This window comes from Capricornis sumatraensis, chromosome 2 (genome assembly GCF_032405125.1).
Source record: "Capricornis sumatraensis isolate serow.1 chromosome 2, serow.2, whole genome shotgun sequence".
NCBI classification, from domain to species: domain Eukaryota; kingdom Metazoa; phylum Chordata; class Mammalia; order Artiodactyla; family Bovidae; genus Capricornis; species Capricornis sumatraensis.
Genome location: NC_091070.1, coordinates 127,399,622 through 127,423,749, shown reverse-complemented (window position 1 = coordinate 127,423,749; position 24,128 = coordinate 127,399,622). Strand labels below are relative to the sequence as shown.

Genomic DNA, 24,128 nt, shown 5'->3' with positions numbered 1-24,128 from the left:
CTGTAATTTGTGGCTCTCTTTTTCCTACCTGTAACACCAGAGATACAGCTTACATCATAATGCTGTACCTTGATGCTTCCGTGCTCTCAACTCAGAGGTGATTTCTGGGGACAGTTCTTAAATCCTGAAACTTCTTTTTGTCCTCACCTTGGAATCTTGGGCTCTGCTGACCAGTCTTACTTTGCCAAGTCTTTCAGCTGGATTTAGACACAGACTAAAAATAGCCTCTCCCTCCCCTCCAACACCTGCACAAATTTTGTAAATATTTGTAATGGAACTGTTACCATTCAGTTCAATTCAGTTTAGTCGCTCAGTCGTGTCTGACTCTTTGCGACCCCATGGACTGCAGCACACCAGGCCTCCCTGTCCATCACCAACTCCTGGAGTTTACTCAAACTCATGCCTGTTGAGTCGGTGATGCCATCCAACCACCTCGTCCTCTGTCGTTCCCTTCTCCTGCCTTCAATCTTTCCCTGATGCTGGGAAAGCTCTTCGCATCAGGTGGCCAAAGTACTGGAGTTTCAGCTTTAGCATCAGTCCTTCCAATGAATATTCAGGACTGATTTCCTTTAGGATGGACTGGTTGAATCTCCTTGCAGTCCAAGGGACTCTCAAGAGTCTTCTCCAACACCACAGTTCAAAAGCATCAATTCTTTGGTGCTCAGCTTTCTTTGTTGTCCAATTCTCACATCCATACATGACCACAGGAAAAACCATAGCCTTGACTAGATGGACCTTTGGTGGCAAAGTAATGTCTCTGCTTTTTAATATGCTATCTAGGTTGGTCATAACTTTTCTTCCAAGGAGTAAGCATCTTCTAATTTCATGGCTGCAGTCACCATCTGCAGTGATTTTGGAGCCCCCCAAAATAGTCTGCTACCATTGATACTGCTTAAAAGCTAGGTAGGGCATTTGCCAGACCTAGATGCCTTAATTTTCTCTCATAACAGTTCATCTACAGTACAGTTATCCAGTGACCAAAATCTTTTCCCAACTGAAATAAATGATAAAGTTTTTCATTCTTAGTTCTGAAATCTGATTCATTAAAAGACATATGGTGGGGGCTTCCCTGGCAGTCCCATGGTTAAGAATCAGCCTTCTAATGCAGGGGATGTGGGTTTGGTCCCTGGTCAGGGAACTGAGATCCCACATGTGATGGGGCAACTAAGCCTGTGTGCTGCACTACTGAGCCCCCACAATCTAGAGCCCATGCTCTACAAGTAGAGAAGTCCCCACATGGGAACAAGAAGCCCACACCCCACAGCTAGAGAAAAGCCTCCATGTGCCGCACAGGACCTAGTGCAGCCAAAGGAAAAAAAAGACACATGGGGAAAAATGATGTAATACAACGAGCTTCTTCATGGCAAGTAATTCCCTAGATGTCTAAGGTAATTGGAAAATTCAAGGCTGGTCCCTAAGGTGCATAGAATTTATCCAGCAGGTTTGAGACAAGGCTGAGATTTTTTTCCAAGTGGTATCTAGTTAAAGGAAAAAAATATCAGTTTGGGGGAAGAGTAGTCAGGCTTGTAGAAACAAATACCAAGGAGATCCAAACTAAAAATTCTACCAGTTAGATCTTTACTCGTTCAACAAAATATTGATTAAGCCTCTACTGTTAATATGTGCCAGAAACTGTCTTACACAGGGATAGTATAATGGTTTTGTGTGCCCGCTAAGTTGCTTCAGTCATGTCCAACTCTTTGCAACCCCATGGACTATTTGCCCACCAGGCTCCTCTGTCCATATGATTCTCCAGGCAAGAATACTGGAGTGGGTTGCCATGCCTTTTTCCAGCGGATCATCCCAACCTCAGGACTGAACACACGTCTCTTATGTCTCCTGCACTGGCAAAAGTTATTTACCACTAATGCTACCTGGGAAGCCCAGTATCAGTTCAGTTCAGTCGCTCAGTCATGTCTGACTCTTTGCGACCCCATAAATCACAGCACGCAAGGCCTCCCTGTCCATCACCAACTCCCAGAGTTCACTCAGACTCACGTCCATCGAGTCAGTGATGCCATCCAGCCATCTCATCCTCTGTTGTCCCCTTCTCCTCCTGCCCCCAATCCCTCCCAGTATCAGAGTCTTTTCCAATGAGTCAACTCTTTGCATGAGGTGGCCAAAGTACTGGAGTTTCAGCTTTAACATCATTCCTTCCAAAGAAACCCCAGGGCTGATCTTCTTCAGAATGGACTGGTTGGATCTCCTTGCAGTCCAAGGGACTCTCAAGAGTCTTCTCCAACACCACAGTTCAAAAGCATTAATTCTTTGGCACTCAGCTTTCTTCACAGTCCAATTCTCACATCCATACATGACCACAGGAAAAACCATAGCCTTGACTAGACAGACCTTTGTTGGCAAAGTAATGTCTCTGCTCTTGAATATGCTATCTAGGTTAGTCATAACTTTTCTTCCAAGGAGTAAATGTCTTTTAATTTCATGGCTGCAGTCACCATCTGCAGTGATTTTGGAGCCCAAGAAAATAAAGCCTGACGCTGTTTCCACTGTTTCCCCATCTATTTCCCATGACGTGATGGGACCAGATGCCATGGTCTTCATTTTCTGAATGTTGAGCTTTAAGCCAACGTTTTCACTCTCCACTTTCGAAGCCCAGTATAGTGATTAATAAATGTCAAATCCCTGCCTTCACAGACCTTACAGTCTAGGATAAAAGGACAGATAAGAAATAGAATATATATGTTAGATGGTGATGAAGCTGAGTAAGGATGATACAGAGTGTTGGAGTGGGAGTTGCTATTTTATACAGGGTAGTGAAGGACCTCTCCAATCAGATGATATTTAACACAGGAGCAAAAACCTTAGCAAAATGAGGGAGTGAATCATGTAGGTATCTGTGAGAGGAGCATGCTAGAGGGAGGGATAGTGATTGTAAAGGCTGTAAGACAGATTTTGAGGGCCCCAGACAGGCCAGTTTTGCTGGAATAGAGTGATGGAAACTGCTCTAAGATGGGATGCCTTTGGAGGGCTTTCCAGGTAGTGCTAGTGGTAGAGAACTCGCCTGCCAATGCAGGAGACGTAAGTAACGCAGGTTTGATCCCTGAGTCGGGAAGATCCCCTGGAGGAGGACATGGCAACCCACTCCAGTATTCTTGCCTTGGAGAAGCCCATGGACAGAGGAGCCGGGTAAGCTAGTCTGTGCAGGCACGCATGCTAATTTGCTTCAGTCATGTCTGACTCTTTGCTACCCCATGAACTGTAACTCACCAGGCTTCTCTGTCCATGGGATTTTCCAGGCAAGCATACTGGAGTTAGTTATCATGCCCTCCTTCAAGGGATCTTCCTGACCCAGGGATCAAACCCACATCTCTTGTGTTTCCTACATTGGCAGGCGCTTTCTTTACCACTTGAGGCACCTGGGAAGCCCCAAGCTACAGTCCATAGCGTCACAGAGTCAGACACAGCTGTATGCTACAGTCCATAGCGTCACAGAGTCAGACACAGCTGAAGTGACTAAGCACATGCCCACAGAAGGTCTTTGGAGGGTGTTTAGCAGAAGAATGACAGGATGTGATGTATGTTAAAGGACCTCTCTGACTGTGGGGTGGAGAATAGAGTGTAGAGGATTAAGGGCAAAAGCAGAGAGATTAGTCAGAAGGCTGTTCCAAAACTCCAGATGAGAAGTTGTGTTATCTTAGATCAGGATGGTTAGCCGTGCATGGAGGCAGATAGCAGTGCTCTACTGATGTATTTTGAAGGGACAGCCAGCAGGATTTGCCAGGGGTTTGGATGTAGTGTATGAGAGGGGAGTCAAGGATGTTTCCAAGGTGATTGGCTCCACCATCTGTAAGAACAGACATGGACTTTCCTTTTAAAGAGATGGAAAAGACTGCAGGAGAAACACTTTGGTGCTGGTGGGCAGGCAGACAGTGAGAATTAGGTATTGAGAGTTCTGTTTTGGACATCTTAAAGATAAGGTGTCTATGATACATCCAAGTGGAGGTGTTAGGTAGGCTCTTGGATATGCAGTAATCATAATGGAATTTGGAGCTGGAGATAAATTCAGGAGTCATCAGTATATAAAAGGTACTTAAACTCATGAGAGGATGACATCACCTAGGATGTAGAGGGGAGATGAAAATGCAAGGACTGATTCTCGGAGCTCTTAAAGGTGTAGCGAATGGAGAGAGGAGGAGGAGCTAGCAAAGGAGACTCTCAATGAGATAGGTGATTAAGAAGAGCTATATGCATAAGCCAAGTGAAGAAAATCTTTCTTGGAGGAATAAGTGATCAGCTTTGTCCGATGCTATGGATAGGTCAGAAGGATAAAGATCAAGAACTGACCCCTGGATTGCATAGCACGGCTATTACCGGTGAGCATGACAGGAGCTGTGGTGTGGCGAGCATGAAAGACTGCATTAGATCTAACAGAGCGAACACAAGGAGGGGAACTAGGGGTAACGAACAACACACTTTTTTAAGGTCTTTTTAAAGGGAAGCAGAACAATGGCGTGGCTGTCAGAGAGTGATGAAGAAAACCATTATGGACTGAATGAATTATGTTCTTTCCAAATTCATGGATTGAAGCCCTAACCCGCAGTGTGATGATATTTGAAGACAGGGCCTTTAAGGAGATAATTGAGGTTAAATGAGATCATGTGGCTGAGCCATAAACTAGTAGGATTGACGTCTTGATAAGAAGAGAGAGAGACACCAGGGATACCTGTGCGAAGAAAAGGCCACGTGATGATACAGGAGAAGGTGCCACCTGCAAGCCAAGGAGAGGCCTCAGGAGAAACCAACCCGCTGGCACCTTGATCTCGGACTTCCAGTCTCCAGAACTGTGAGAACGTAATTTATGTTGTTTAAGCTCCCCAGTCTGTGGTATTCTAGCAGACTAATACAAAAATCAACAGCAATTTGTTTTTTAAGATGGGGGAGGAATTCCCTGGCATTCCAGTGCTTAGGACTTGGCACTCTTACTGTTGAGGGCCTGGATTCAATCCCTGGTTGGGGGACTAAGATCCCACAAACCCAGTGGTTCGACTGAAAAAAAGATGGGGAATATTGTAGCATGTTTATTTTCTGAAATGAGCAATCCAATAGAGGGAGAAGCTACTGGAGCAACTTTCTTGGGTTGTTGAGATGGAATGAGAACTCATATAAACGTCTACTTTTTATAGGAATATGGGTAGACTTGTTGATACGGTGGAAAGGTTGGGAAATTCTCTTCTGAATTATTTTGTTTTCTTGGTGAAGTAATAAGCAGGTCATACGTGGAGAAGAGAAGTGGGTACAAATTGCAGTTTGAGGAGAGGTATGAAATAATTTTCTAGGAGAGTGGAAGAGTAAACGGACTAGAGAGATGTTGTCAAACTACTGGGCAATGCTAAGTCCATTGAAATCAGTGGTCTCAGATTTAAAGTGAGACTAGCCATCATAACATTTTTGTTTTTTCTCCAGGATCATTCAGTTGGGTTAGAGGGAGATCTAAATCTAATCTGGAGTGTTTCCAGGGAAAAAGAACAAAGGGATACTACATGCAAGAATACAATGATGTTCTGTAGAGTTTAAGCTGAGTAAGGCTGAAGGAAAGGACATGAGGCAGGAAGGGAGTAGTGGGAAGGTGGTCACTATCCTGGGGACTCTAGGAAGGTAGAAGAATTAGAGTCAGGTGGGTGAGCTGGAAAGACGGGAGGTTATGGTCGCAGGATGCTCGAAGCTGAGATTATGCAGAGGGAGCAGGTGGACTCAAGGTCTAGGGTATGACTGATTGTATGCTGAGTTAGGGAAGAAAGAACATTAGAGAATTGTTCATAGAATTACAACCATTATGTCTACATAGATATTGAATTATTCTAAGACTGATGAGGGGTAGTACTGGAGTAGCAGCAAGTTTGATGTTAAAATCTTCAAGGAATAAGGGAGAAATGACTCAGGGCTCTGTTGATGGCTGAACCACGTACAGGTCACAGGTTGTATAAAGACATGAGTTTCAAGGCTGGCCATTTTTAAAGGGGGAGTAATGGTCTAGAACAAGATTTCTCAACAGCAGCATTATTAATACTTTGACCTGTATAATTCTTCGTTGTGGGAAGCTGTTCCAAATTGATCATAAGCAACATTCCTGACTTCTCCCCAAAAGATGCTAGTGGCACCCTGCTCCCAGCTGTGGCAAGGAAAAATGTCTGAAACTTTACTAAATATCCTTGAGGGGTAAATTCACTCTTGGTTGAAAACCACTGATTTTAAAGCACCAGTGCTCAGCTAAAGAACTGTTACCTGACTGCTGGGCCCAGTGATTGATTATAAGGAGTGAGGAAGAGCAAGTAATACTCTCAGAGGATTACAGGGCCATCAGGGCTTCTGGGAAGATCAGATTTTGGTCAGAGATAGGGCCGAAGGGAATCTTTCCAGAAAAGGGTTTAGCATTTGGTATCTTCAAATTTACAGCTACAATGTAGCTACCTCCTTAAGGAGGAAACATATTCCATGATGACGTGACAGTCAATGTGTTTTGTCTAATTATTTCACTTCCTTTGCCTGAGCCAACTCATCACTGCAGTGAGTCACTTCTTAATGAATCTTACAATGCAGACTTCAATAATTATATTTAATACATGCTGTGTTTTTGCTATGTAAGAAATCAAATATCCCAGAAGAACACATTGAATTGAATGTGAACACACTGAATATATACAGTGAAGACCTTGGCAGAGCTGGGGCACCAGTCCTTCGTCTCCCAAGAATTCTCTTCCGTTAAGCTGGCATGCTCTGGGAGCCAAAGCTTCTAGGTAATTTCCTAGATATGCAGACAAAGATGAAGATGACTCTCTAGAAGACAAGGCTGTGAGATGTGAGGACGATGAAGGTATGTGGATCGCCTGGCATGAGTACATCTGTAAGGAATTTGTAAGGTCCTGTTTCAACAGCATTCCCCTTTATTTGCTGGCTACATGTCTGTGCTGCTGCTACTGCTGCTAAGTCACTTCAGAGTTGTGTCCGACTCTGTGCGACCCCATAGACGGCAGCCCACCAGGCTCCCCCATCTCTGGGATTCTCCAGGCAAGAATACTGGAGTGGGTTGCCATTTCCTTCTCCAATGCATAAAAGTGAAAAGTGAAAGTGAAGTCGTTCAGTCGTGTCCGACTCTTAGCGACCCCATGGACTGCAGCCTACCAGACTCCTCTGTCCATGGGATTTTCCAGGCAAGAGTACTGGAATGGGGTGCCATTGTCTTCTCCTACCCTTGACTAAATAGTAACCTTCTAGGCTCTGGGGGCTATGAGATGAACATGGTGTAGAGGGCAAGTGGGGGACCCTCCCACTTAAACAGCAGTATCATATTATAATCCATTTAAGGTGTGCTAGCAACTGACTGAGCAACTTCACTTTGACTTTTCACTTTCATGCATTGGAGAAGGAAATGGCAACCCACTCCAGTGTTCTTGCCTGGAGAATTCCAGGGACGGGGGAGCCTGATGGGCTGCCATCTATGGGGTCGCATAGAGTCGGACACGACTGAAGCGACTTAGCAGCAGCAGCAACAAGTGGACACGAGGAAAGGTTTTTATTCTTTGAGGGAAACAAATATCTAATGTGTAGCTCAGGGAAAATTTTTTTAAAGTTATGTATCAAAAAGTTAAGGAACTAAATTACTCCCATGAGCTCTAAATTCCAATGGCATAGGTACTTCCATGCCTATACAAAATAGAAGGTAGCCTTCTTGGTATAGAAATAACACTTTTTTTTGAGGGGGTAGCCTACAGTTTATTGGATTCGATTTTGCTATTTACAACTGAGACCACATCTACATACTATTTTGTTAGTCTACGTGGATACATTATTTCTAACAAGTTTAGATTTATGATGAATGGGCTCAGTCATACAAAAACACGTGCACACACTCATATTAATTGTCTTAACAACAGTAGTGCATAAGTTATACACCTCCTATAAAGCCAGCTTTGATTAAAAACTGCAAGTTTCAAAGATCAATCTGATTTTGAAGATGATCTAAGATACACACTGTGTGATTCTAAAATCTATTTTAGTCATTTTGTACAGTAGCTATCTTACTGGACTACAGTACGTATTTTTTAAAAGGACACTGATGAGGGGCACCATCTGGCATTTAACTTAAACCAGATAGCCAATCACCTCCCCCTCCCTGCAAGACCTCTGGCCAAGAAGACAAATGTAATGTGCTCTCTGGTACCCGATTGCCCACATGTGCCATCAGTGAATAACTGACAAAGAGGTCCTCGGATTTGAGGGTATAACATAAGGCACTTTGTTTTTAAGTCTATCAGTTTCTTCAGAATTAAGGTCTGTGGTCCTCTGGTGATCTGAAGCCGTGCTGGCCACAGCTGTGACCAAGGACATGGGAAGCCATCAGAGGGCCACCGTCCTCAGTAGACTCCTCGGTGTGCTCTGCCCACCTGCCCACGTGCATTCCGACTTCTCCGTAAACTTCCCACAGCACGACCAGTGGGGACGTCCTGGGTGGCCTTTGTGTCCGTGGCCACAGCCTAGGTACCCACCTGCATGGTCCAAAGAGAAGAGGGAGAAACCATTAGAAGGAAGTCCAGCAGTTACCATGGAAATTAACACTCCTGGCTATATTCAGACTCATGGATATTTTTACATCTAAAAACAACCCAGCGAGAGGAACAAGCTCTCGGATGCCTCTGTAGTTGGGAAGACTCTCAAGACAGATGACAGCAAATCAATTAAGGTTAGCTGGAATTGTAGGAACAGTGTTATTTTAACACTCTTAAGGAGAAGAACTGGTCTGGATTTTAACGTAACAAAATCTAAATAAAAGAGAAGGGCAGAATGCTAGAAATAAACAGAATAGATCCTGAAGTGTTTCTATGCAGGTTTACAAGAGCCTATGTTAAGGCTCACCGTAAGAGTTAGGACAGGACAGAACACCGAAAATAATTAGATTTCTTGCCTGGATGCTGACCTTTCTGCCCACGTTTCCTTCCCCCAAGAAAAGAGCCAGACTTGGTTCAGCTGATTTATTCATCTGTTCTCCCATCCCTGGAATTTCTTTAAGGTTTCAAAAGGAATAGGATGGGTTTATGTTTTTGACAGTGCTCGGGCTGTTGGAAAGGGTACAGGCTGAAACTGACCATCCCAGGGGAAGCACAGGGCTTCTAGAATCAGTGAACTGTATCAAAACTAGAAGCACTCAGAACTTTTCATCTTGCTGTTTCCATTTCCATAACCAAGAGGCTTTAAACGAAACTTTTAGAACTGTGATACATTTAACATGCACAGACTACATTCCTAGGAACAAAGCCTGAGTCTGATTATCCTGACCCTGGTCATGGTGGTGGCTGATCCCACTGCTGGGAGACAGGCACAGAGGGAGAGTGAGGGCTTTCCGGAGAGACTAGTTCCCCTTACCTGGCATGGTGCCTCCACACGCGCAGCGAGCAGTTTTCTGGCCTCCACTGGAGCAGAATGTGCAACAGTGAAACACACCTGGGTGTGAGCGGTGCCTTTTCCTCACGGTCACAGTGAATGGCGAGCCCTTCAGTGTTCAGACCAAGAGCAAAGAACAGCGCCTCATGAGTCAAGAGGCGTGTGCTGAGCATCACACAGACTAAACAGAGCATAAGTCACAGGCCCTGCCCCTGGAGGGATGAGGACAGTAGAGGCAAACAGTGACTGGGGGTCAGCTGGGTGCTCAGCTGGACAGGGCCAGATACAAATGCAGTGAGGGGCATCAGGGAGTCTGTGCTGCTGCCCCGGCACGCAGACCGCCTGACACATTGAAACTGTTAGTTGCTCAGTCATGTCCGACTGTTTGCAACCCTATGGACTGCAGCCCGCAAAGCTGCTCTGTCCGTGGAATTCTCCAGGCAAGAATACTGGAGCAGATTGCTGTGCCCTCCTCCGGGGACCTTCCCGACCAGGGATTGAACCTGGGTCTCCTGCATTACCGGCAGATTCTTTACCATCCGAGCCACCAGGCAAGCACTAGTAAACTCAACTGTGCTTTCAAGTCACTGACTTCGGTCTCCATCTCCTCCACTCCTGAGCAGTCTAAGAACATCTGTGGTCCCTTCTCCAATTTCTCAGGCACACACTCCCATCCCTCACATCCTAAGCCAATTCCTTTCCTTTCATCCCTCCATCCTGGACACAACTGTTTACCCATCCACTCATTCTAGGTCGGTGAAATTAGATGAAATGGAGGAAGATTAGGCATGTGGTTAATAATTCTCGGCTTAGAAATTCTCCCACCTGCCTTCTTTCCTTTAAAGATAATTTTCCTTCTTGAATTTCTACCCTATGCTAAACAATAAATATTTAATGAGTGTTGCTATCTGCCTCTTCCTATATGTGAATCCCATACCATGCAAAAGCACAAAGCAGACAGGCTGGCACCTTAGAAGCCTTTCAGATGTTAAATCTCTCTTCCTTTAAAGAGTTTAGTCTTTTTTTTTTTTGGCTACATGGTATGTGGGATTTTAGTTCCCTGACCAGGGATCAAACCCATATTCCCTGCATTGGGAGTGCAGAGTCTTAACCATGGGATGGCCAGGGAAGTCCCTACAATCTGTTTTAAAAACAACTTGGGAGTTCAAACATGTGCTTTCAAATTCTGATTTTTCTACCCAGGTACTCTGTATTGCAGCAAGTTTGTTTTCTTGGTCTAACTGGATGATCCTTATGTTTGAGTGGTTTGTTAGAAAAGTGGAACAATGTCTGAAAAAATATCTAACCTATCTGGCATCCTGTAAGTAGGCAAGCGGCAAGTGGCTACTATGAGTCTTCCTAGGGCACAGGCCACAAGCCTAACACATCCTGATGCTCTATGGTGTTTTCTTGTCCCTGTCAGTGTTAATTTCCGGTTGGGGGAAACCCTCTGGCAGCTTGTATGTCAGCAGAGAGATTCTGCTGGACATGTTGAGTATTACTCAATTTTTAAAAATTCATAATCTCTAAACCAGAAAAGTGTTACATATGTCTGTGGAGGTGATGTAGTAACCATGGTAACAGAGAAGCATATATATATGTATATATATATACACACATGTATACATATAAACAGAGTAGAGAATTATCTGGGCAAATGGTTAGGCAGATAGTTGACTGATAAGTTACAGGAGAGGGCATAACTCTCCCAGTGGTATTTCAGTAAGCCCATGTCTGGTCATAGTCTGAACAAAGCTGGAAAATCCTGAGTGAGGTTATATTTCTTGTATGTTACATACTCATCTGCTGGTAGACTGCCCACTGTGATCAAGGCATCTTTCCCAAATTAAGAACTCCAATAAACTAACTGGGAGGATGATAAAATACAGGCATAACTGCTAAGAGGTGAAGTTGGGATAAAGAGGTTTTAGGGTCACCAGTATCCTCTAGTAAGAATAAGAGCTGCAAAATTTGGGCCCTTTCTCAAGTGAGGTGAAGTAAGAAAGAAGAGAATCCTGGTCAGTCCCTCTACGCAGCTGGTCCTGTGTGAAATGTCTCCACATCCCAAGATGACAAAACCGGGGCAGGGGCGGGGTGAAAGGTCAGGAAAGTGTAGGCAAGGCCTCACTCACCTGCACGTGCTGCTCCTTGACACAGACCAACACAGTATAGGTGCCAGGTTCCTTGGGCGTATAGGAAACATAGTATGTCCCATCCTTGTTATCATGGACCATCGTTTTCACGGGACTGTATAGAAACGGGAGTTCAAAAATACCACTTATTCTCACAAAGCCTGCTTCAGCTGCCTGCTGATTTAGGATGTAAACTCTACCATACAGCCAATATTAATTTTAAGTGTCCCCCAAGCAGGATGTGTCTTCTCTGTGTCTCAGAAAGTAACTTTAGAATAGAAGGTAACATCAATCCTCATTTAATCTGACATTCAGAATTCCTGAAAACATCAGCGTTCTCTCTAATCAGCTTCTGTTGTACCTCCTGCTCTTCTTCCTCCCTCCTCCATCCTCCAATCCTGAAGACTTTGCTTATAACTTCGCTCCCAGCACAAACAATAAACGTGGGGCTGAACTTTGAGAAGGGCACCATTCAGTCTAACACAGAATATTCTGCAGTCTATTCAAAGCTTGGAATAAAGACAGTCTGCGGGGGCAGATGAGACCTTTGGGAGAGAATCAAATACGAGCCTAAAACTCACACAAGGAATTGCATCTGGTCCACGTGGTCCTATGGCACTTTTCAATGCCATCATGGGGAGGTAGGCTGGAACTACTGCAGTTACAGCCCCATGACTGCAAAGAACATTGGATTTCCAGGTCCATGATGCCTGGGTGCATGATACAAACCTGTCTTTCTTATCTTTAGGGATTACTGTGACTTGAACGTTGTCTCCTCCCCTGCCCATGCTCTCTCCTGTTGCATCCTTACAAAGCACGATGAAAGAGGCTGGCTGTTTCTCACGGGCTCTGTGAAGATCTGTGGAAGATAAACACTCAGTCCTCAATCTCAAAGGCCAGCCATAGTGACCGCATCCCCAGATCAGACACCATCTCGCTTTTTCCATTTAGTACAAAAGGTTGTGTTTCCGGTTTCCTCCCTTTCTTTTCTCTTCCTGTCTGTTTACTGGAGCATACTTCTTGGGAGTCACTTCTGGTGAGCCTGGTTCTCTCTCAGCCAGCAGCAGCTCTTGGATTGTAAAGGATCCTGGATCTTAATTTCAGCCTTAAGAAAGCTTTGAAAAAACTCAGGCTTGACATATGTATTCAGAGAATAAAAGAGAGGCTGTGTTGTGTTGTGCTTAGTTGCTTAGTCGTGTCCAACTCTTCGCAACCCCATGGACTGTAGCCTACCAGGCTCCTCTGTCCATGGGGATTCTCCAGGCAAGAATACTGGAGCGGGTTGCCACGCCCTCCTCCAGGGGATCTTCCTGACCCAGGAATCAAATCCAGGTCTTCCACATTGCAGGCGGACCCTTTACAGTCTGAGCCACCAGGGAAGCCCCCAAAGAGAAGCCGGTAACCCCAAACTACCCTCTCCAAGCGACAGATCCTGCTAGAAGAGGCAGGAGGTACAGGTAACCAGTTCAGACTCTTCATGCCGGAAATCCTCTACAGCATGGTAGCTGTGCCTAGGCACTGGGGGGCATATTCAACAGCTACAGCCTCTGGTCCAGGGTTTCTCTGATAGCTCAGATGGTAAAGAATCTGCCTGCAATGCAGGAGACCTGGGTTTAATCCCTGGATTGGGAAGACCCCCTGGAGAAGGGAATGGCTACCCATTCCAGTATTTTGCCTGGAAAATGCCATGGACAGAGGAGCCTGGTGCGCTACAGTCCATGAGGTCGTAAAGAATCGGACATGACTGAGCAACTAACACTTTCACTCCATTTCTGGTTCAGAAGACAGATGAAATAGGCTTTTTTACCTGGGGTCTGTGAACTATTATGAGGCCTTCTGAGGGGCAAAGAATCTCCTGAAATCTTATGCTCAAATGAGTGGAAATTTTCTGGTGGAAAGATCATTCTCAAAGGCATCTGTGACCGCCAAGCAGGTAAGAATTCCTGGCCTGGGTCAGGATGGCTCTAGAATACAATCTTCCTGTGAGAACTGATCTGTGAAATAGGTTTGAATAAGGTGCTTCCTTTAGGAAGAGAACACCATGGTCAAAAGAAATTGTTTCTCCCCCTCCTGACAGAAATGCCTACCATATTCTTTTCAATGCCAGTATCTGGCTTCCATGAACCAGAAAGGGCATTGAAGAAAGCAAACCATCATCGCTTCTTCCTCACTCCTCAGAAATTCTCTTCAGAACCATCCTCTCTGAACAGGCAGGATTTCACGCACTCGGAGGTCTATGCTGATGTGTCTTATGGTACTGCCTCGGTTCTGTCACCTGAGAGAAGTGGTCTGATCCTTGAGTTCCTTGGTTGTTACTACTTTTCTCAACTGGAAAAGGGTCAAGCCTCTCCCCTGTCTGGGATCTTAGGTGCAACCTGACCAGAACAAACCAGAAAGAAAAGGACAAGGGAGGGATCACCATCTGTTGGATGGGTATGACTCTCCCTAGCTGAATGAAGGCCGTAGCTGAAAATGCCACACGTCTTTGACACCATGTCCTGCTGCTGCCCTTTCCATGCCAATGGGAGATGTCGCCCTACCTTCCCCTTGGAGGACACATTTGGCTGGATCGACCTCTTTGGTGTTGATGGCCCCGTAAACTTCATAGCCACGGCACAGGCCTGCTTTCTCCCTGGGAGAGAAGGTTATCTTCTCGTTGACTCCGGGATGGGCACTGTATTCCACTTTGTTCAGCTTGGTGAGCCGTTCCACCACCACCCCCTTGGTGATGAGGATCTCCAGGTCGGAGCCGCTGGTCAGCAGGTGCTCGGTGAACTCCACTCCCGTCCGCATGTCTGCCAGCAGCTGCTCCAGCTGTGCCTTTTGCAGCTGCAGAGAGTTTTCCTTCTGGACTCGGATGTCTTCCAGCTGCCTCAGCAGCTTGTCCCGATGCTCCTCGATGGCCTTGATATAGCCCTCGGAGAAGGTGCGGATGTCGGCGGCTACGGCCTTCACCCGCTCCTGTAGGGCGCTGTTGGTCCCTTTGATCTGTGCCAGGGCCTCCTCCAGGGCCTCCACGTGGGGCTGGGTACCCCTGAGCAGCTCCCGCACGGAGTCCCCGTGCTTGTGAATAACGTTGCTGGTGAAGTCACAGGGGTGCTCCCGGTGCTCCCCCACCACGCAGTCCCGGCACACAGGCTGGTCGCAGAGCTCGCAGAACAGCCTCAGCTCCTCTGCAGGGTGAGCAGGACACAGAATGGGCTTCCCAATCTGGCTGTAGCCTTTTAGGTCTTTCAGGTCAACCATGGTATGGTAGGTCGTCTTCTTCTGCCGCCTAGAGGCAAACAGAGGCAGGAACAGAAAATGAGGGGACGAGTCTAGCAGGGGAACATTCCGGCAATTTTAAGGGCATGGGTTCTGAAGTCCAACACATCTGGGTTCAGTTCTTCGTTCTAACCTCTTACTAATCACATGAGTCTCTAGGATGCCAGTTCCTCCTCTGTACATTGGGCTAATACCTATGTGAAAAGGCTGCTCTATGGGACAAAATGATAGTAGGCTAGGGCTCTCTGGCTTGGTGCATGACTTTTGCAACACTAAAGCTACCTCCTGGAACTTTCCCCAAAGAGTTCATTTGTCAAGTTTAGGTGAGAGCCACAGCCTAGTGCTACAGCAAGCTAGAGGGGAGAGTTTGGTGGAGACCCAGCATCGAGATGAGACCTGTGCCAGATGGCTTAGCAATAAACTTCAGGCAGTTAAAAAGCAGCTAGCTGGGCACAAAAGAGTCTCCCTCAGCTTTCATCAAACTCTCTGGGAAAGCATTTCCTTTGACCAGTGCCTCCACCCCCTAAAGCAGCAGGCTAGAATTTTCTAGAGGAAAGTCATCAACATTACTAGAAAGAGTAAAATCAGTGGTCAGTAGAATCAAAGCTCTCTTTTAATTCCCTCTTTTTACAGCCCTCTAGAGATTCAGGGAAATCCCCAGAAACCTCGGTGACTGTTCAGAGTTACACCATGTGTTTAGTGTTTTAGCAATGTCAAGCTTACATGCCTGTTCTGGCACCAGCAGAGTGGCTGTGGACAAAACAGGGTCAGCTGTTTAGCTGGCAGCAAAGTAGTCATCATTACATGGTAAAAATAGAAGGACTGAAGACTGCTAACTTGTTCTGTTGGTGAGGCCAGAAAACACCCAGAAGGCAGAACTTAAAAACCACTGTAGCTAATCCTGAAACACTGGCCATTTCATATTGTGATGTTCTGGAATGGGGGGAGGTGGTCTGAAGGCACAAAGTGATTTCCTGTAACAAACTGTTCACCAAACACCATGAAAGACATAATCCCCACCCCAAGTCCATCTCACCAAGTTCCAGAGTACCTCTAGGGTACAGGGCAAAGGTTGAGGTGGTATCCCACCATTCAGCACTTTATACTGGGAAGGCAACAGAGACGAGTAGAGAAAACACAGCAGGCAGGTAGAAGATTTGGATTTTAAATTCAATTGTTATATATCACTTACCAGTTATGGGACCTTGGCATACCACATACTGCTGAGCTTCAGTTTCCTCCAATAATAAATAGGGGTGAAAACAGTGCCTGCTTTTCTGAGTTCCAAGGATCAAATGAGATTGAGGGCAGGGGATCTGCTATCATACTCTTTCTCTAGCACCCCGTACAAATGATTGATGAGCCAAGGAAACTGAAGAGCTTTGAAAAGTGAAATGGACCCTGCAAACCTGTGATGCTATTATTACCATGGGTATTATATAAAGGCTGCAAAATTTAACTACTGTTCTGGAACATCTGTAATCACACTGTATACTGTTCTCTGACCTTCCATGGCATTTGAGCATTCCTTTCCATCTGCTCACCAAGGGATTTCTCTGCCTTGACACCTCTTTATACTCTGCTCTTAAGCCTCACCAGGAGGGTTTCCCATCTTTACCTATGAGCCTGGCAGCAAAAGTGGCAGAGATTGGCTTTGCAGGTCTGACACCTCTTCTCCACTTCCCTGTCGCTGCACAGGTCACACACCAGGCCCTGGCCTTCCCCACGCAGACTCTCCAGCATCACGTCATTCATGGCCAGGTGGTCCATGGTTAAAGCCTTCACTCCACCCATGGGCAGGTCCACCTGAGCATCACATACCGGACAGAGGATGCCAATCTGCGGCTGCAGAGCGCGCGGCTTGAGTTTCTGGAATATGGACCCCTCAGAGCTTGTGTCAGATTCTCCCCCTCGGATGTCCACTACTGAGAAGGGTTCCAGCTGCTCCAGACAGGTGGTGCAAACTGTGTGCAAACAAGGCAAGAGCCTGGGGGCTTTGAAAAGCCCCATGCACAAAGGGCAGTGAGTTTTGCCTGAGTTTCCAGCTGTGGTTCCACTGGGGAGTTTGCCCACGAAGCCCAGCAGCGGCCTCTTCTTTTCTGCCATATTCCCCACGTTTGTGCTCAGTATCAGAAAAGGCCCTGAGCAGTTCTATAATGAAGTAGCAGGTGATTAGGCCCACCCAAAGAGACAGTTTCCAAAACTTGTACAGAGACCATGGGGACTCTCTCTTCGGCAAATCAAAGGGCAGAAAGGAAAAAGAGTATTCCTCAAAAGAGCCACCCACAGATCTACTCAGCAAGGCCCCCTCCTTTGCAAGGCATCCCATACCAGACACGCCCACGCCCTCCTCTGCCCCCCAAGTCCTCCTCCCCGGAAGCGCTTCCAGGTCTAGGTCTCCAGCTAATCCTGCTGTCGACTCCTGGACCCCTGCACCTCTATCACCCTCTACTACCACCCACCCCACCGCCGGCCCCACTGGTCCCACGCCCGACACGCGACAACTGCCACTCCCGCCCCCGCGTGATGCACTTGGGGGTCCTCCGCTCCTTCTTTCCACCCGGTCCTCCGCGGGAGGCACGCGGCGGACAAGGGAGTTGAGAGCCCCCGCCGGCTTCTCGGTTGCCACCACCTCCCCACCCTTCGGTCCAAGGTGCCCGACGGCTCTGGCCCCGCCTCGCACCAATCCCGGGGGCTACTCAGACGACTCCAATCACCGTCAGAGAGGGGCGGCCGTCGCCGCTGCGAGCCCCGCCGCCCTCCAGAGTGACACCACCGGCGTCCAATAAGCTTTGGAAATTCCACATCTTCGCTGGTCCTCTCCAGGGAGAGGCGGTATCAAGCAAAGGGCCGGGGGCGGGGCGGCCTCAGGGCTTGGGCCTCGGAAGAGAAAAAGGGTAAGGCTGTGAGTGAGCGGCATAGTATAGCCAGCGTCACCACTTTACGGCGACTGTCTCCCTCTCAATGGCTCTGGCGACCAGAGAGGTCAGAGGACAACTTAGAAAGCTGCGCTGATGCGCCACGGGGAAGGCTTCCTTTGCGCCCTCGGATTGGTCCCACGAACCCACCATGGGGCCTCCCATTGGTGGCTGGCGCTGTCAGTTGCCCCAAGCTCCGCCCAGGGTTTGTCGAAGGGGAGTTGAAGGGGGAGGGGTTTTCTTGGTTCCCGAGTCCTCAGAAGCGGCGAATGGCGTTTTATCCTTGGCTGTACTGTGAACCTGCGCGTTCCCCTCTGGGCCTCCCAGCTTATTTTAATTCAGGAGTCCTTGAGGCCTTGCATGCGGGTCACCAGAGCTTCTGGAAGCGGCTTGCTGGGTCCTGGCATTTTCTGGGCACTCATCAGGGAGCTGTTGGACCAAGGTCTAGCTTTGCCTTCTTGTGGCGCTCGCCGGGAAGCTCGAATCCCGGTTCCCTGGGGCTTGAGAAGCTGTTGTTTCGTCCGTCGGGGCTAGAGGTGCCGATGACTAAGGAGTTATTTGTCAACCAGAGTTCTACAGTTTTGTGTAAGAGAAAGAGGGCAAGTTTGTCTCGCTGTGGGTTTTTGTTTTTTTTTTTTAATCAGAGAGGGCCCATGACTGGTCCCAATGGTATAGTGACTGGTCACAATGGTATAGTGGAAGATGTCAAAGAAGGATAAGTCCTCTGTGGGCTCACAGAGTAGTGGTAAGATGAACAAGTCGGACATCCTTTACTTCACAATTTCTCTGTCTTCTTTAAGTGATCTTAGAAGGAGTCTCCTGATTTGGTTGTATGGGGAATTCGACATCTAGGACCTGTACCTCCACAATTCCAGAAATAATAACACTCTGGCTCCTTATGCTCCATTGGAAGACCGACTAGGATGCCTGATTATCTCACTTCTTGCTTTGTTCATGACTTTCCCTACTTGATTTGGACCCAATGGACAACTGTCTCAGTGATGTCTTCATTATCCGTTTAATGCTATAGGCACAGTGCCTGGAGCCTAAGCTTTAAAAAATATGGAATCTGAAACAAACGAACAGAAATTTGACTTTGAAATATGAAAAGAAAACTATAAAATGAAAGTCGAAATGTTCAGCCATTTCCAAAATATGTCAATGAGTCATATGCTACATTTATATGTGAATTACATAGAATTTCCAAAAGTAAGCACATCTAGGAAGGTCTTAAAATAGTCCTTACCTGGTTTTCTTCAGCTTCTTGTCCTTCTCCATACCTAGAGATTCAGATTCTGCTTTCTTCACTCCAGTATGCTGGAGGAAGTCACAGAAACTGTGCAGACTTGGGTTTGCCATTTATTCTTACTCTGAACTTCACCTCAGCTCTCCCTGATGTCTGGAGATGCTTTACTTCATCTCTTATTCATGCTCTATCATGTTTCCCATGGTAGGTGTTCCAAGCTTCTCTTGTTTAAGAAGTGCTTTTGAATTTACCTGTATATTATCTCCTTTAAACTCAGCTATATGAGGAAAGTCTCAAATTTGGTGGCAAGCCCAAGGTAGGTAGAACAAATGAGACTTGAACTCTTATCTTATAATGCCATGTTTAATAAGAGTCTAGCCCAATCACCTGTAGCCTTTTCTTCCCCAGCTTCTTAAGCATTGAATCTCTTATAAACTCAGCAGGTATCTGCCTTTAATTGAGTAAGAAAAGCAAGTCACTCACTTTTTGCTAAAAAAAAAAAAAAAAAATCTATGATTCGTCACGACTCCTCTCAGACTTCTGACTTCTCTTTCTATTCCAAGGTTAACCCCATAAGACTTTTGCTCTTTATCCCAACCTTTCCTGCCTTCTCAAAACATTGTGTCCCTACATTTTCAGTCAGTCCTTAACTAACACATTCTTCTACCACATTCTCCCTTGACTAGGCTGCCTTTCAACTTACCTTTGTGACCCTCACCATTACATTTCTCAAAAGACTAGTCCCGCTTTATGCTTTCACCCATTTTTTCCCTCTCCCTATTGAGACTTTGCTCTTGTGGATCACAAATGACCAGTCACTGCCTTTTTCTCACTCAAGTCTCTTTAGTATTCACCATTGTTATGTACTTTTTCATCCTTAAAACTTGCTTCCCCTTTGCCTTTTGAAATATTCTACTCTCCTGATTTCTTAGACAGCTTCTCACATTCTCTTTTGTCACTGGTTCGGCTTGCTCCACTTTATCCCTTACCTTTACTTCTTATGCAAATGATCCTCAGATTCACACTTTCAGTACTGACCTCTCTCTTGTGCTTTGGTCATAGCCATTTATTATAAACCTGTGCCCAAATGTGGCCCCATCACCTTAGGCCCCACGTATCTTAAACTTCAGTGAACTTCTTTGTTCACTGAACTGTGTTCTCTGAATTTTTCTGTTTTATTCTCTCAAGGGTATCATTCTCTTGCCTCCAGAATGAAACTTTATAGTGCTCTTGGCTTCCTTTTTCTTTTTCCTTATCCAAGCAGGTACCAATTTCTTTCCATCCCTACAGTCAACAGCTTACTGTGGAGAACTTTCAGATGATAAGGACTTACTTCAGGGATTAGAATAGTTTCTGAATGATTCCTGTCTTCTGTTTTTTTTCTCTACACAGTTTTTCCAAATTAATTGTAAAAATATGGCTCAAATCAGCATTTCTAAAAGCTTCAGTAGCTCCCAGGCTCCCTCTATAGGATGAAATCTGGATTCCTTAATAAATTCGTGAAACTGGCTTTTTAGTTGGACTTAAATATTGCCAAGCACATTTCTTAGTCTTATCCAATTTTCTCTTCAGAATTCTTCCACCTTTATTATTTAAACATACTCTTCACACTACTTTCTTGAAACTTTCCCTGTTGTTTGAGCACTCCAGATTTGAGCTCCAATGGCCAGGAGAAGGAAATGGCAACCCACTCCAGTATTCTTGCCTGGAGAATCCCATGGACAGAAGAGCCTGTGGGCTATAGTCCATGGGGTCGCAAAGAGTCAGACACGACTGAGTGACTAAAGAGAGAGAGTGAGAGATTTTTAAACAAATTTATTAAAGTATAGTTGATTTACAGTATTGCATACAACATAGTGATTCAGTTATATAGACATTGTTTTTCATGTTCTTTTTTCATTCTGACTTATCACAGGATATTGAATATAGTTCCCTGTGCTATACAGTAGAACCTTGTGGTTTGTCCATTCTATATAATAGCTTGTGTCTGCTAATGCTAAACTTCCAAGCCATCTCTTCCTTCGCTCACCCTCCTCCTTGGTAACCACAAATCTATTCTCCATATCTGTGAGCCTGTTTCTATCTCATAGGTAAATTCATTTGTGTCATGTTTTAGATTCCATATATAAGTGATATCACATGGTATTTGCATTTCTGATTTACTTCACTTAGTATGCTAACCTCTAGTTCTATCTATGTTGCTGGAAATGGTATCATTTCATTCTTTTTTATGGCCAAGTAGTATTCCATCATATGTACCAGATCCTTTTCATTGTTCATCTGTCAGTGGACATTTAGGTTGTTCCCATGTCTTGGCTGTTGTGAATAGTGCTGCTGCAAATATAAAGGTGCATTTATCTTTTTGAATTACAGTGTTGCCTGGATATATACCCAGAGGTGGGATTACTCGGTCAGATGGCAACTTGCCTATACTTTTAATTTTTCAATTGTGCTGCATTCTGGTATTGTTTTTAATTTATTATGTATATATATGTATATATGTGTGCATACACACACACACACACACGTATTTTTTGTCTCTTTGTTAAGATGAAAAACCCTTGGCAACCAAGTCTGTGTCTACATAGTAGACGTCTAATAAAGACTTGTTATTGATGAGGCAAGTGAATGATCCCAAAGTAGAATGGGGATACTTGCAACCAAGAGTTTTGTGGATCATACAGACCACAAGTGATATGGGATAAGATTATGGGAGAGAATTATTTCAGGAGTCTCCTTTCTTAGGATTAGTTAGTGTTTTAGTTCATGTTCACATACTACTTCATCTTTTTGGGGACCCCAGGAAGCAAATAGTTACAGGGAAGTGCAAAAGTCTTGGGATCAGAGGAATAGGACTGAGGAAACGGCTCGGTCTGTCAAAGTGTCTAAGGAGTTTCACTGCACTCCTGTGGCTTAGCGAGTAAAGAATATGCCTGCAATGCAGGAGACACAGGGGACAAGTGTTCAGTCCCTGAGTCAGGAAGATCCCCTGGAGGAGGAAATGGCAACTCGGTCCAGTATCCTTGCCTGGAAAATCCCATGGACAGAGGAGCCTGGCAGGCTACAGTCCACAGGGGCACAAGAGGCAGACACGACTGAGCGATTAAGCAACTAAACGTGTAGCCCAAGATAGGGAAAGTACCGAAAGCAAGAAGGCCAGGAACAGAGGATGACCCATCAGGAAATCAGGCATATCTGGATTGGACAGTTTGCCTTATTAGCACCACCAGACATGGGGTGAATGTACAGAAGTGAACTAGAGAGCTATGTCAGGCTTCCCTTTCACCATTATCCCTGTTTCTGTCATTCACCAGCCTTCCTCCTTTGAAAAGCAAGGAGAATCCTTTCTTCTAAAATCTGTGCTTTAAAGCCCAGTCTCATCTACTTCCTCCTCTGTTTTCATCCTTTCTTTTCTGATGGGTTTTTCTTTCAACTCATACCCATGTTTAAGTCTCTTCTACCTTACAACCCATCTTTAGCTCTTGATTTCACTTTCCCTCTTAAAAACAGTAGTCTGCGTTTGCTTCTGTAATCCTCCTCACATTTTACTCCTAAACATAGTATAATCTGGCTTATGTTCTCACCATCCCCTGAAATTGCTTTTGCCACAGTCCCTGGTAACTTCCCCCTTGCTCTGTCCAGTGGATACGTTTCAGTTATTATCTAACAGAATTTGTTATAGCTTTTGACATTGACAGTTTCTTCTTGAAACTTTCTCCTCCTTGGTTTCTCTAGCACTATGTTTGATTTTTCTTCCTCTTTCAGCCCTTCTAACCACTACTTTTCTTCTCCTTGCAGTGCACTATTTTTTGCCCCTGGCTCTTAAACACTGCTATTTCCTAGGGTCTTTTAGCAAAACTTTTTTTTTTTAAAGAGAGCTCTTCTGTTGTGGGGCTTGGAGGTGATATAGGTAAAGCACCAGCCCACTTTATATAGGGGCTCTTTTGGCTGATACCATTCTTGTTTGTATCATAGCTCTGAATCTACTCCCTCCCTGCTTTTCCTGCTTTAGTTCAAATTCCTATCATATTTTGTTTGGATCACTGAGTAGTGTCTCTATTTCCAATTCATTCACCATAATCCTGTTAGAGATCTTTTTTTTTTCCCCCTGCAGTTTGATCACAATCTTCAGTGGCTCTTGAATACCTTCATTTATTCATCAAATATCACTTAAGCACCTGGAATATGTTTTCCCCAAATATCTTCATGGCTTGTTCCCCACTAGAATAATAATTTCCATGAAGAGAGGGACTCCTGACTGTGCCGGGATATAGCTTATTGTGTGGAACAAGCTAAAATTCTGTTCTCATGCAAATTATCTTCTAATAGGAAAAGGAGTACGTCAAGGCTGTATATTGTCACCCTGCTTATTTAACTTATATGCAGAGTACGTCATGAGAAATGCTGGGCTGGAAGAAGCACAAGCTGGAATCAAGATTGCCGGGAGAAATATCAATAACCTCAGATATGCAGATGACACCACACTTACGGCAGAAAGTGAAGAGGAACTAAAAAGCCTCTAGATGAGAGTGAAAGAGGAGAGTGAAAAAGTTGGCTTAAAGCTCAACATTCAGAAAACTAAGATCATGGCATCTGGTCCCATCACTTCATGGGAAATAGATGGGGAAACAGTGGAAAGAGTGTCAGACTTTATTTTGGGGGGCTCAACATCACTGCAGATGGTGATTGCAGCCATGAAATTAAAAGATGCTTACTCCTTTGAAGGAAAGTTGTGACCAACCTAGATAGGTCCATCTAGTCAAGGTTATGGTGTTTCCAGTGGTCATGTCTGGATGTGAGAGTTGGACTGTGAAGAAAGCTGAGCGCCAAAGAATTGATGCTTTTGAACTGTGGTGTTGGAGAAGACTCTTGAGAGTCCTTTGGACTGCAAGGAGATCCAACCAGTCCATCCTAAAGGAGATCAGTCCTGGATGTTCTTTGGAAGGAATGATGCTAAAGCTGAAATTCCAGTACTTTGTCCACCTCATGCAAAGAGTTGACTCATTGGAAAAGACCCTGATGCTGGGAGGGATTGGGGGCAGGAGGAGAAGGGGACGACAGAGGATGAGATGGCTGGATGGCATCACTGAGTCGATGGACATGAGTTTGGGTAAACTCTGGGAGTTGGTGTTGGACAGGGAGTCCTCGTGTGCTGCGATTCATGGGGTCGCAGAG

The 24,128-nt window shown here is 45.4% G+C and overlaps 1 protein-coding gene across 2 annotated transcripts; it reads right to left on the bottom strand.

The window, feature by feature from the left end:
* Nucleotides 1-8,260: 8,260 nt before the first annotated feature.
* TRIM45 (tripartite motif containing 45) lies at nucleotides 8,261-16,895 on the bottom strand. 2 transcript variants are annotated; one of them, XM_068966463.1, is made up of 6 exons: nucleotides 16,408-16,895; nucleotides 14,066-14,799; nucleotides 12,255-12,384; nucleotides 11,526-11,640; nucleotides 9,376-9,502; nucleotides 8,261-8,501 (listed from the first exon to the last, which is right to left on the bottom strand). In XM_068966463.1, the coding sequence occupies exons 1-6, from the start codon at nucleotides 16,893-16,895 to the stop codon at nucleotides 8,353-8,355; spliced, it is 1,743 nt and encodes a 580-aa protein (XP_068822564.1). In that variant the 3' UTR covers nucleotides 8,261-8,352. The 2 variants fall into 2 exon arrangements, with proteins under 2 accessions (XP_068822564.1, XP_068822565.1); XM_068966464.1 differs by having other exon boundaries at nucleotides 12,255-12,385; nucleotides 14,121-14,799.
* Between the last annotated feature and the right edge of the window lie 7,233 nt (nucleotides 16,896-24,128).

Coding starts and splice junctions, on each gene's coding strand:
- TRIM45 (XM_068966463.1), bottom strand. CDS start 16,895: ATGGCAGAAAAGAAGAGGCCGCTGCTGGGCTTCGTGGGCAAACTCCCC. Junction 12,385..14,065: donor ATGTGTCCTCCAAGGGGAAG/GTAGGGCGACAT, acceptor TATCTTCCACAG/ATCTTCACAGAGCCCGTGAG. Junction 8,502..9,375: donor GTGTGGAGGCACCATGCCAG/GTAAGGGGAACT, acceptor TGGACCATGCAG/GTGGGTACCTAGGCTGTGGC.